General features: G+C 38.2%; 1 protein-coding gene across 2 annotated transcripts in view; it reads right to left on the bottom strand.

The window, feature by feature from the left end:
- JMY (junction mediating and regulatory protein, p53 cofactor) overlaps positions 1-13,596 on the bottom strand; it is a 109,618-nt gene that overhangs the window by 24,435 nt on the left and 71,587 nt on the right. For both annotated transcript variants that reach the window (XR_009180283.2, XM_004449678.5), the window contains exons 5-7: positions 12,094-12,259; positions 11,425-11,612; positions 5,892-5,978 (exon numbers count right to left, since the gene is read on the bottom strand). Coding sequence is in view for 1 of the 2 variants with exons in the window: in XM_004449678.5 (XP_004449735.2) it covers positions 5,892-5,978; positions 11,425-11,612; positions 12,094-12,259 (441 nt within the window). In the remaining variant the exon portion in view is untranslated. The remainder of the gene's footprint in view (positions 1-5,891; positions 5,979-11,424; positions 11,613-12,093; positions 12,260-13,596) is intronic.

Genomic DNA, 13,596 nt, shown 5'->3' with positions numbered 1-13,596 from the left:
ATTTTCATCAAGAGGAAAAAAAGATGACATAAGGCCAGGGAAGGAGGGTATACAATGATCTCAAAATAGCAACACAAACACAGCTGTGTTATAAAGGGTTTCCATGAATCACATCGTGAACCAAAAGGGTCTCCTGAATGGCAAAGGGTAGAAAGGTACACCTTTGAGTAGGGGACAGACTGTTCTAAACAAATCTGACCTTAATCTGTAGATTGCCCCCAGCTTCTCTCTGCCTCCATTCCAAGATAAGAAACAATAAGAAAGGAAATAGCATAGGATGGGGGTGAGAAGAAAGGGTATCCTTTCATACTTGGTGGAAGAGAGTAGGAGCTATATGAAAGCAACAAGAGAAGCTATGATTTCTTCCAAAATGAAATGGAAAATAACAGTAAGACAAAAATTAATCAGCTGGAAGATAGCATCAGATTAAGGATCTGACATGGACATCATTGGTATTCTTTAGAGAATATAACAGCTGGGTCAGAAAAAACTATTCAAAGGTATTATCAAAGGAAAGTTCTCTGAAATAAAGGAGGACCTGAATCTTCAAACTGAATAGATATGACTAGATTCTGGAAAACATGATGCAGAATGATCACCTGGTAAAGTTACTAGACTTCAAGAATAAAAAAGACTCTTGTGGGTGTTCAGGAAGAAAAATCAACTCTCGGTTGGGGTAGGGAGACTGGACTCAGACCTCATCATTGGAACATTCAATGCTGAGAGTGTGGCAATGTCTCCAAAATGTTGGTAGAGAAGAATTATGTACCCAACCAAATTTTTCTTTAAATATAAACAGACAAGACATTCCCCAAACATGCCAAAACTCAGAAAACACAGCAATCCTGAAACTTCCTTGGTAAGTGATCAAAATTTATGCACAGACATCAAGATATTCATTTAGGTGAAAAAGACACCTTGCTTACATAATAGGGCTAAATTAGAAAACACTATGTAAAAACCAGGAAAACTTTTCAAGATCAAAGAGTAGAAGACGACTCATAGCACGTTAAACCATCAGGCAGTAATATGGCAGCAAAAAGGCTGCTTATGATAAAGTTCATTCTTTCATAAAAGTTACTGACAATCTATCAAACCAGTCACTATATTAAGAAAAAAAACTGAGATGTCTAAGTGGAGGTAGGGAAGAGAATGGCAAGCTAAACGGATGTGTAAACATTTACAAAGATAAATGCTACAGGGTAGCGACAAAGTGCTGTCAAACACCAAGGGTGGAGTTGGTAAGAAAGATGAGTTCGTATATTTTTTAGCGTAGCCAACATCTAGTGAATGGCTGGATTATTAACTCAGATCGGAAATGCAGAAAGAGATTTGGGGTTGGGAAGTGGACAGAAAATAATCTAATGAGGTATTAAGACACACACCTACCCTGGATTTGTGGCAAGGGATTTGTGGCAAGAAGGAACAGTTTCAGTAATTATCTACACTATTTTTAAAACATCAGACTTAATCCATGTGTAAACAGATTTCTTAAGAAACGATGCAGCCAGACACTATAGGGAATTAACCTGAGAGTACTGTCAAGGAGGAAAGCAGAATTCTGGGCCGGAAGATGAACAGTGGTCCTGGGGTTTTTAATACTGAGGTTGAAGGATGGGCAACTGATCTGCAGTTGCTGATTAGGGAAGGCCTTGCAGAGTCCCCCTAAAGCCAATCCCACACAACAGAAAAGAGTTCTACTTACTGTCTCTTGGTAAGGTGGTTTGAATCATTTAGATATAGATTAGCTCATTGGATTTATGGCAAGAGAAGCAAGGAATTACTGGTGAGTAAAGAAGAACATTTTCCCACCTCTCTTATAGAGGTCAGGAAGATCTTTTGCTTCTAGAGAGTTCTGTAAGGAAGGCCATAAGAGTTCTCAAAGATCATTTATTAGAGCTTAAGGTTGGGCATTTCTCAGTAATAGTCCTAAACTTGTTATAATCTTCTAACAACTTCTAAATGGGAAAACTAAATAGAAATGACCTGAGTTCTGCATTAAAAACAGACACAAAGGTTCCATGTGGATTCTTGCCTTTAAGAAACAGAGCTCAGAATGTCTCAAAGAAATGGCAAAGCAAGAACATAACCCTCCTCCTTGCTACGACCCTATGCTCACTTCAGTTCACATAGCTGGAATGTATAATCCTCCCAGTTGAGTCAGAAAATGGCAAGAAATGAAAAACTTCCTGTTTACATCTGGTCACCACCTAGAATTGGGAATAAGCTTGCACCTTCCTGCGTCCAGACACATGCCACGTATGTCCAAAGGAAAAACAGTTTCTCTAAGGCCTGTAGAATAGCACTGATTCCAGGGATAAATGGATTTTTCTATACTTAGAGATTAAAGTATTTCATCTAATAGATATTAGTGCTCAGTCACTGAGAAAAAACCATTAGGCTTAGATGCTTAGAATTTGCAAAATGTGAATTTGTATCTCTACCCATAATGTGTAATAGCTGGCTATGGCATTAGGAATTAAATTAACTGATCTAATCATATTGCTAGTTGGTCAGCTCATACAAAGTTAGATCTTATTATGCTCCTAAAGATCACAGATGGAGACAGGAGCAGAAAGGTTCAGACTTCTGAGGCATGAACTGATGAGCTAGTATGCGGACGCAGAAGCTTTATAAAGCTCAGCATTAACATAGTAGTATCATGTTCAAAAGCATAGTCCAATAAGCCAGGCCTAGGTGGGAATACCAGATCCCAACTCCCACCCCACGCCCCTTGTAGCTGGAACACCTCGGAAAGTCACTTAACGACTGTAAAATGAAAAAATTTACCTCAAGGGGTGGGTAGCAGAATAGGAAGGAACACAAGGGACACAAGGGGTTCTAGTTACCCAGGTGTGTTCATCTTGTGAAAATTCTTCAAATTATTCATTTATGATTAGCATATTTTTCTATAGATGCATTATATTTCAATAAAAAATTTCATTAAAACGTATTAAGAAAATGAACAATGATTGGGCATGGCATATATCAGAGCATGAAGAATACAAAGCCATATCAACAAAATAATCTAAAACAATTCTAATCAGTGTCCGTAAATGATAGCTTACAAATATTCCATCTGTGCTTTCTTGAAATGAAACCCGCAAGTTATAAGCGTGCATATATATATAATAAAACAAGAATGCATTTTTAACACTGAAAACTGACTTGTTTCCTGACCACCATTTCCTTCTCTTTTCTAATTTGACTCTGAGCGAATAAAAAAAAAAGTAGTTAATTGGCAAATCTTTATATTTTAATTAACTAAAAATATTTTTGTAGCATATTTGCTATGGAATATTAAACTTCCTTAGGATTACTTACATATTTAATATACAAGGATTTCCAAGGGAAATTGTTCAAACAATAAGGTTAACATCTATATTTTAAACAAGACACCACCCAAGAGGGTCTAATAAATGTGGTTTAAAACCAATTTTGAAAGCAAAGATCTATTTTGGTTGAAGTCAACTTTCATTTTCCTGCATGTTGAAAATGACTGGGGAAGTGGACTTGGCCCAGTGGTTAGGGCATTCGCCTACCACATGGGAGGTCCGCGGTTCAAACCCTGAGCCTCCTTGACCCGTGTGGAGCCGGCCCATGTGCAGTGCTGATGTGCACAGTGACTGCTGTGCCACGCAGGGATGTCCCCCACATAGGGGAGCCCACACGCAAGGAGTGCTGCCCAGTGAGAAAGAAAGTGCAGCCTGCCCGGGAGTGGCGCCACATACATAGAGAGCTGACACAAGATGATGCAACAAAAAGAAACACAGATGCCCGGTGCAGCTGAGAGGGATAGAAGCAGTCACAGAAGCATGCACAGCAAATGGACACAGAGAGCGGACAACTGGGAGGGGCGGGGATGAAGGGGACAGAAATAAAAAATAAATCTTAAAAAAAAAAAAAAAAAAAAAGAAAATGACTGAGTTAAAAAATATACCAAATGTAAGCTATGGACTATAGTTAGCAGATACATATATACTTACATGTCAATAAATATGTTTATTTAATATTTTTAGATGTAGCACATTCTGCATTTTTCATGAATGGATCTTAATTTATTTAACCAAATCCCTAAATATTGGACATTCACACTATTTACAGGTTTTTACTGTTATGAATGTTGAAATATCCCTACACAGGCATACAGCTTTAAGCATTTGTCCAATTTCTTCCTCTCCACAATGAAGAGTCCTAATGCTTTATTTTTTGAGCTATATTGAGCATGTTCATTGTAAAACATTAAGCAATAAAGAAAAAATTCACCTGAAAGTCACTTTTCTAAGACAAAACCATTAACATTTCGGTGACCCTCTCTTCATGTAATTCTTTAAGCAAGTATATACACATAAGTATAATTTTACATGCACTCACATGTATATATATATATAAATACACATGCATAGAAGGTTTAAGCGGGCATTTTTAAAGGGAGTGGTGATATATAATTTTCAGTATCAAACAATACATAATGGAAATTCCTCCAGAGCAGTAATATTTTGATGATCTTTCATCATTTGTAATAAATGTTACACAACAATGCAAGGTGTTGATGGTGGGATGATGTATGGGAATTCTGTATGTTATGCATGATTGTTTTGTAAGCTCACAATTTTTTCAATTAAAAAAAAAAAAAAAGACAAGATTGAGTTGATTAATGGATTCATTCTCCCACAATCAGGTGTTCTATCCAAGGTAGGTTTTAGGCAGAATTGTAAGGCAGATGACATTCACCTTTGAGATTCTGTTAAGGCAAAAATTTCCTCATTTTCATCCCTTTTGCCCCATAAGATGAGAGGGCACATGTTTATTCACCAAACTGTTATGCTGGCCCCCACATCTAACCTTACAAAAAGCAGTTTCTGACCTATGGAAACTGTAATGAAAAAAAAAGTACATGAAGTAATTTTGCTATTTCTAGCTTGCAGAAGAAAGGTGAATCTTATGTTAGCTTAAGGGTAGTTTGGCAACTTTCATGTGTTTAAAATCAAAAGCAAAGGACAGCTTTAGCTAACAAAATGCCAAAATGAGGTGAAGGGATAATATAAATGTAAGCCCTTCAGGCTTTTGAGTGATACTAAAGAAAGAAAATTTTTAAAAATAAGCAAATACAGAGATATGGTTGTAGCAGTTTGATATTATTGAGAAATTCCAGAAAGAAATATTGGATTATGTTTGTAAACTGATCTCCTTCCTCTGTGCATATTAGATTATATTAGATTCACAGGTTTACCTAATTATGTAAATCTCTTGTGCCAGCAGGTCCCACCAAAGGGTGGGGACTCACAGATAAAAGGCATGGCAAAGGACAGATTAAAGGTTTTTAATGTTGGAGTTTTGATGTTGGAGTTTGATGCTGGCTTTAAGCTGGAGCCCTGGGGGGAGAGACAGAGCCATTTGCCTCATAGTCTACAGCTGACCTTGTGGAGAAAACAGAGGAGCTGACCCCAGAGGAAGCCAGGAAGCCTGAACCCTCACAGACCTCAGCAGCCATCTTGCTCCAACACATGAAAATAGACTTTGGTGAGGGAAGTAACTTATGCTTTATGGCCTGGTATCTGTAAGCTCCTACCCCAAATAAATACCCTTTATAAAAACCAACCAATTCCTGGTATTTTGCATCAGCATCCCTTTGGCTGACTAATACAATGGTCATGTCAGCATTTCTGTTACTTAGTTAAGTATAAAATTATTGGTGTGAATGTGTCTGATAAGACTACTATCAAGATAACATATTTATACTACAAGCAGAGTGAGGTACAGTAATACTTGGAATGGAAGAAGGTTTCTAATATAATTTTTAAAAGATTTCCTCACTCTGAAGATTTTTAATCACTTTGAGACACATAAAAACCAAAGTTTGTTCCAAGTCTTCGTGAGTCCAAACTTACTAGCTGTACTGTGTGATGAGTTCTATGTTCATCTTCACTCTGAAGGCGCTGTTGGAATTTTTCACTGTGTTTTGCAATACAGATTTCCTATGAACACATAAAATTTGTTTTAATATAAATGAAATTCAAAAGATTCTGAACATAACACACTAAAGTTTACTGGATAAATTAAATTTTAATCTTAACATATACCTAACATAGGAAAATACCAAGTAAGCCACCTCGGGTTTCTTGTCTGGACTTTTGAAATAGCATAAACCAAATACTCAAGATCTTACAAAAGACTCTTCTATTAAACTCAGTATTAACTTCCTTACACCTCCTGATTTCTGTTTTCCATTTTGTTTTGGAGTGGAAGAGAAGGAGGCAGAGTGGGGTGGAAGGTAGTGCCCTTAGATAAACTCAGGTCTTTTAAATACTGTTTAAACAAGTCTTGGCAAAAATAAAGGATCTACAACCCTTGACTTAAAAGTCTGTATTCCTAGACACTCACTGATGAGTTAAAGACCATGTTTTAGCCTGGACTGGTTAAACAAAATCATGAGATCTGAATCTTCTGGTCAGAGATTTTAGAGCTAAGAGAGACCTTGAAGACTACAAAAAGTCAGAATTATAAAGAAAATTTAAGTTTTGTTCTAAGCACATGACAACAAAATGTACATTAATAAAACAGAAGATATGTGCTGCTTTACAAAATAATTCACTCTAATGTGACTGGCAACTTTTTTGTGGTTTCCATGCTGGCTTCATTTATCCCGTGTTCTTCCTAATGTAAACATCCTCAAAGAAAAGTCCTACAGATAAAATGGTTAACATTAGGTTCCAATACTCTCAAGGCTATGTCAAAATGATCACTGTTCTAATCAGAGATCTAGAACAGAATCCTAACTCTGTCCCGTACTGGCTGCTTCTCCTTGGGTGGTTTATTTAACTACTAGAAGTCTCAGTTCCCTTGGATATAAAATAAGGATATAGGTTCACAATACCTTATACAGAGGTCAAAAGTATTTTGACATTCAATTTTTTTCCCCCAGATTTTAGGATATGTGCATATGCTATATATCTAATATCTCGTGCAGGATCAGACACATTAAGTGATACTCATATTTTTACTGTGAAATGAATGAATGAATAAAGTAAATGGGATATAAAGACAATAATCCCATATCAGTTTAGGTCTGTTTTTTCCTACCAAATGGCTCAAGAAAACATTTTTGATTTTCTGAGCTTTCTAGATTTCAGTCAAGGGATTACCTCACTTGGCTATTGGCAGAATTAAATACGATAAAATACATGAGGGTGTCAGATATACAAGGAGTCTGTAGGCCATGTCAGTGTGTAGTCAGCAAGGCAATTTAGGATGATGTTATATAGAAAGGCATCTTTTGGCACTACGTTTTTTTATCTTATTACTTTCTTTTTCAGGATTTAAGTGTTTCTAGTTTCCTTTCTTTCCAGCATTCTTTTGTCACTTCTCCTTCCCCTCTGCAATCTGTCACCTCAACTGGTAGGTTTCTGGGATGCCCAGATCATCAAAGTTATCTTCTTTTTCATTTACATGTATAGCCAGGTCCCTGTGCCATTCCTGTGGACTCTGCTCTAGACCTCTGCTGCAATCCCTCTCTCAGCCCATGTGCTCTAGTTTTTGTTCACAGCTCCCTCTCTAAAATGTGTTCAACATAAGGGCTTCAAAGGTCTCAGAAAGTGAATGTCATGGAGTCCCTCATTTGTCTCCACTGACCTCTCTGGAGCACTTGACACTACAGACCATCCCCCTTTGTGAAATCATCTTTCTTTCTCACTTCCACAATTTGACCCTTTTCTGCTTCTCCCAACTCCCAACTCCAACTACTCTTTCTCTTTGATCTCCTTCTCTTGCCCATACCCTCAAATGTTCCCCCAGGGTTCTTTCCAAAAGACCTCTCTCCTCACACTATAGCAGAGTTGTTCAATCTTGCATAACCTGTGTCCCTTTCAATGTTTTCCTATGTTTTAATCCCTGAATTATAAAGACAATATTTATAATGACAGGACTCCCCACTTCTCGCAGAAAAAACATATATATATATATATATATATATATATATTTATCTCCCCTGCTCCACCATTTCCCCTTCCTCTCTACTTTTAACCCCATGCACCCCTGTCATGGCTAAGAATCACCTAATCAATACTACCTCCTGGAACCATCTCATCCATTCTTACAAGATCCATATGCCAAATAGTCTCATAGCATCTCTACATGGATGTGCTAGAGATCCCTTAAATGCAAGTCTAAAACTTAGCTCATTGCCTTTAACTCATACATGCTCTTCCCTCTGGGTTTTCTATCTTGGCTGGTGGCACCACCAATGATCCATTCAAGTGCCCAAGCCAGAAACCTGAGAGCTAGTCTTTACACATCCTCATTCCTTCACCACAAATCACTAAATCCTACTGACTTTCTACTCCAGGAAAGTATCAGCTCCAACACTTCTCTGATCTATCCCTCCGTTGCCATCTCTACTGTCACTGCCTTAGTTCATTTCATACTCTTAGTATCCTAACCTGGTATAGCAGTTTGATATGGTTATGAATTCCAAAAATAGGTATTGGATTATGTTTGTAATCTGGTCTATCCCTGAGCATGATTAAGTTATGATTAGGGCTTTGATTGGGCCACATCATTAGGGCATTGAGTCCCCACCCCTTGGTGGGTGGGATCTCACAGATAAAAGACATGGCAAAGGACAGAGTTGAGGGTTTTTGATATTGGAGTTTTGATGTTGGAGTTTGATGCAGAAGCCTTAAGCTGGAGCCCCACAAAGCAAGCTCACAGAGGAAACAGAAACAAGCCCCGGGAAGAGAGGAACCCTGAGCCCAGGAAGAAGCAAGCCCTGGGAAAAGAAGAACCCTGAACCCTTGCAGATGTTGGCAGCCATCTTGCTCCAACACATGAAAATAGACTTTGGTGAGGGAAGTAACTTATGCTTATGATCTGGTATTTGTAAGCTCCTACCCCAAATAAATAGCCTTTATAAAAACCAAACAATTTCTGGTATTTTGCATCACTGCACCCCTTTGGCTGACTAATATACCTAGATAATAGCATTTACCTTCCAACCACAACCTTGAAGTCTCTTCTACATCCCAAACCTATTCTTTATGTTGCATGATCTTGAAATTACCCCTTAACCCCATCAATCTGACAAATTTCTATTCAGACTTTAAAACCCATACCAGGGGAATGAATGGATGTGGCTCAAGAGGTTGAGCACCTGCTTTCCACATGGGAGGTCCCAGGTTTGGTCCCCAGTGCCTCCCAAAAACAAATGAATGAACAAATAAACCAACTCAGGGGAGCAACGTGGCTCAGGGTTGAGCACTGGCCTTCCACATATGAGGTCCTGGGCTCATTTCCCCATTCTGGTACCATTAAAAAAAACAGAACAAAACAAAACTCATACCAACTATCACCTCCTCCGAGAAGCCTTTCCTTACCCCTTTTCTTGCTCTGTTGTTGGACAAATAGCACTCATCTGCTATTCACCTATTGTGAAGAGGGACTGTGCCTTATTCAACTTTGTTACCCTAAATCTAACAATGTGTCTATCACATTGTTGCATTAAAATGCATCAGTTAAAAGTCTGAACTGTATAGTGTTTTCCAAAAATGCTTTCAAAATCTTTCAGGTACAAAAACAACTAGTCTCTAAGGTACTGCATTACATAAATAAAACATATGAAACAGTGCTTCTAATATTCCTAAAAAGTCTGTTCTAAAATCTTGTTTACATTGCATACTCCTTAAAAGACAGTGCCAGGATCTGAAAAGAATCATCAGTGTTTACCTTGTTGGCACAGCCTGGATCAGAAAGCTGACAACCATCAGGTCCAGGGTGGGACAATAATGGGTTTCAGTTTCCCATGAGTCACAGAACATAAACAGAGCACGATTATGTAAAAGCTTAAAATTTAGGAATGCTGCTTTCTGAAGTAAGGAAAAGCCATAGCTCTGGGTGCCATGGGAGCTGTTCTGTGGATGGACAATGTAACACAATGTCCTGAGTTCTTGGCTTACTCTAGAAAGATGCCTGCATCTGTTTCTTCATGTGTAAGAGCTAAACTGATTTTCTGTGGACTGAGGAAAGTGGAAGCCCTGGAATCTGGTGAACAGAGAATATGTCTCACATGGCACACTTCTGTCTGGGTATCTGAGCTCAAAGCAAATTGGTACCACAGAGTCATCTGTTTGGGCCAGGCCTCAGAGCTGAGCCTGAAACCAGTTTCTAACCCCATACTTAAACAGTGGCTAAAAATGACCCTATAATAGTAATGTCTGTACTAGAAAGCAAAAGTTTTCTAAGACATGGGAAGAAAAATCACATTTCCATAAAATAATTCATTTCAGGTATCAAGAATGAACATTTAAAAATGTGATTAAAATTTAAAAGAACAGAACAAAAACAAAACTACTAAACTAAAAATTGGATAAAGTTCTTTTGAGACTTAGGCCAAAATGAGCACCTAATTATAGAACGTCACTGGCTCCTTAAATTAAAAAAGAACCATCAAGTTAGAAATCAGGAGAGAAAATAGTTCAGCAGCTAACACTGTTGAATAGGATTCTGTAGTCATGCCCTTTACCGGAGTCCCCTTACAGTTGCTAAGGCAAAGAGCACTTCATTCACTACTGGCTGTTCTAAAGTGTTTAGGAAAAGTGTCCTGGGTTTGGGTCTTTCGTGGATCCCAGAGACTCCTACTCCTGGGGCAATCCATTCCTGTGCCTGTGAACCTACCATATGTGGTGAGAGCTTTTGGTTAGATTCAGTTAAGGGCTTTTAATTAGACTGTGGGTGTTTTAGGGCCTTTGATGAGACTATGTCACTTGAGTCTTATTGGAGTCTTATATGTAAGTGGAGAACTGAAAGGAGAAACGCACAGAGGACAGCTGCCATTTTTACCCTGCACTGTGGACTCCAGGATCACCTACAGCTGCAGAAAGCCAGAGAAACCCCCAGAGGCTAGAGTCTGTGGAGCTGCCCGAAGTGAGGAGGAGAGATGAGCCCTGTGCCTGTTCTCCCACAGCGGAGCTTGGGGAGAAAGTGACCCTGCGGGGGAAGGCAGGGACTTCAGCAGAGACCGGCCTCCATCTAGCCTTGACACGTGGCAGGACTCCAAGATCGCTAGCAGCTGACTTTGGTGAGAAAGCATTTCTGCTAATGCCTTGATTTGGACATTTTTGCAGCCTAGAACTGTAAGCTTTTTACCCTAATAATTCCCTATGGTAATAGCCAACTCATTTCTGCAGTTTTGCTTCCATCTGGTTTAGCAAACTAAATCAGAAGGCTATTCTCAGAGAACTATATACACACTTACCATAACAGCATGACTATTAAGAAGAGGTAACTCCTATTTAGCTTCAAAAGATATGCAATGTAAGCGACAAATATCCCAGATTTATTAGATATGGATCAAGGATTAAGTAATGAATAAAAGATTTGAAATTAAGGACTATATACACAATTTTTTCAAGTAAGCTTAACCTATCATACCTTTTTGTTTCTGAGGTAAGCTTTCTTAGCTGAAACCCGCCCACGTCTCGCTTCCAGCTGGCGTGCTTTCTGCTGAAGTTTCTGCAGCTCTTCCCTCTGTAAGTGCACAGACGCTGCCATCTCTTCCTTTTCCAGCATGGCCTCCATGCTTTCATAAGTGTCATAATACACCACTTCATCTCTCTTTTCTATTACAGAAGAGCAAAATGGGGTAGGGCTTAAGAGGTTAGGATGTAGAGAAAGAACAGGGTTCTAATCCACCTGCAGGTTCTATAACCTTAAAGTCATTAACTCCTAAGCTTTCTTATAAAATAGTGATTATGAGGACTTACACCTCAGTGTGAATATGTAAAAAGTGCTTAACTTTTTTTACTGTGTATGATACACAGTAGATGCTCAATAAAACGCTAGATCACCTGCCCTTCCCAAATATTCAGAAGCTTTGAAAATTGCAGATTCTGGTTTTCACAAAAGTAGCTAAAAATAACAGGTGCATTGCCAAATCTTTTGAACCATATGTTTGACTTCAGGAACTCTATTTAAAAGGTTTCTTTTGTATTAACATCTTTCTTTTAAACTTTTAACAGAAGAAATAGAGCTGACACCCATGTATATTTTGCTTATTTATTCAGTCTTTCACAAATTTATGTGGTTAAAGGCACACCATACCTGATACAAGTCTTTTGATGCTTTCCAATTGTGCTGTCAATAGTAATTCTTCACACTTCAAGATTTCAAACTGCACCTCATACAACTGAAGTTGTAGATCATAATAATCAGCTTCTAACTGATCCAATCGGGCTATCGCTTCTGTACCGCCCTGCAAACTCTGCATCTGCATGGAAAAATAAATAATACCTAGTTGGTGGGGATGAAAAAAAAAAATCAAGTTATGATTAGAAATAAATATTACTGGGACAGGGTAAATTGATGAAGCAAATGTTCAAAGAAAAACTTATAGACAAAAGAAGTCAAAACCTTAAAGAAATAAATAGTTGTCAATATGGTTTTGGAAATAACTAGGCAAATATGGCAAAAATAAAGTTTTAAAAGTTTATTTTTATTACAGCTCATTCATATTTAGAGTGATTATTATCCTGATATACAAAGTTTTCACTTCCAAAAGTGATGTTATGTCACAGGGTATATTAATAAAGTCTGACGATACTCAGATGATTACAGCAAAATGGCGAGTTTGGTCAATTTCACACAATTGGGGCTCCCCCCCCTCCCCTTTCCCCACGGTCGCAGTCTGGTGGGCTAGTCTCTAGGGTCTGCTGACTAGAAAGTGGATGTGTTGAGTGGAACAGCATAAGTGAACTGCTTTTGATGGAAAGAATTGCAATCTACGAAGAATGATCACTACTATTATCTTTAAATAAAATGCAGCCAGGGTCCCAGATTGAGCCTAAGGCAGAATTCAGAAATTTCTCATGAAGTGGTGGGTGATCTTACATGAGGTTTGGTTGGCTGGTTGGTTTCTGGCCCTGAAGAAAGAGGGAAAGTGTTTTTGCCATTCCCATTTTGCTCTATGTTTCTGAGAAAGAAGCTGCAAGTAGTACTTGAAAGAGTGGCATTTCAGGAGTCTGTGAGATGTGAAATAGAGCACAGTTTTATGGTTGAAAGGGAGGTAACAATCTTCATTTCTTCTAAGAACACAGAGCCATTGCTTTGGTAGTTTAAAGTCTCACACGTAGAAGCTCCAAGAGACCCTTGGCACAGACATTAGTGTATTATGGGGGCCTTAACAGAGAGAAATGTTTAGGAGATCACAGGAGGCATCACCTGAAGCAACCAAAATACCAATGAATGGTCCTAGGACATGAGAGAAGTAAAAGACAGTCAATTCTCTTACTGCTACTAAGTGATCCCACTGTAATGTGTTACGACATAAAGAGAGTACATTTTAAACAAGATTATAGCCCTTCCTTTACATTCTTGATATATACACAGTCTTACCCAATGACTAGAACATTCTCTTCTGAATATATAATTTCAAAATACTATAAATAGAATTTTGAACTGAAAAATAACCATTAGGCTCTGATCTAAATGTGCAAAGATATACCTTTAAAAAATAATCAGGTGAATTAAATATAGTACTTAATATTTAATATCATTAAATATCTAAAGTAAGTTTCAGTGAGTCTGCTGTATTAGGGAATATTTTAT

The sequence above is a fragment of the Dasypus novemcinctus genome, chromosome 2, assembly GCF_030445035.2.
Source record: "Dasypus novemcinctus isolate mDasNov1 chromosome 2, mDasNov1.1.hap2, whole genome shotgun sequence".
In the NCBI taxonomy this organism is placed as follows: Eukaryota; Metazoa; Chordata; class Mammalia; order Cingulata; family Dasypodidae; genus Dasypus; species Dasypus novemcinctus.
Note: the sequence above shows the minus strand (reverse complement) of the source record. Positions and strands in the feature narration are given on the sequence as shown.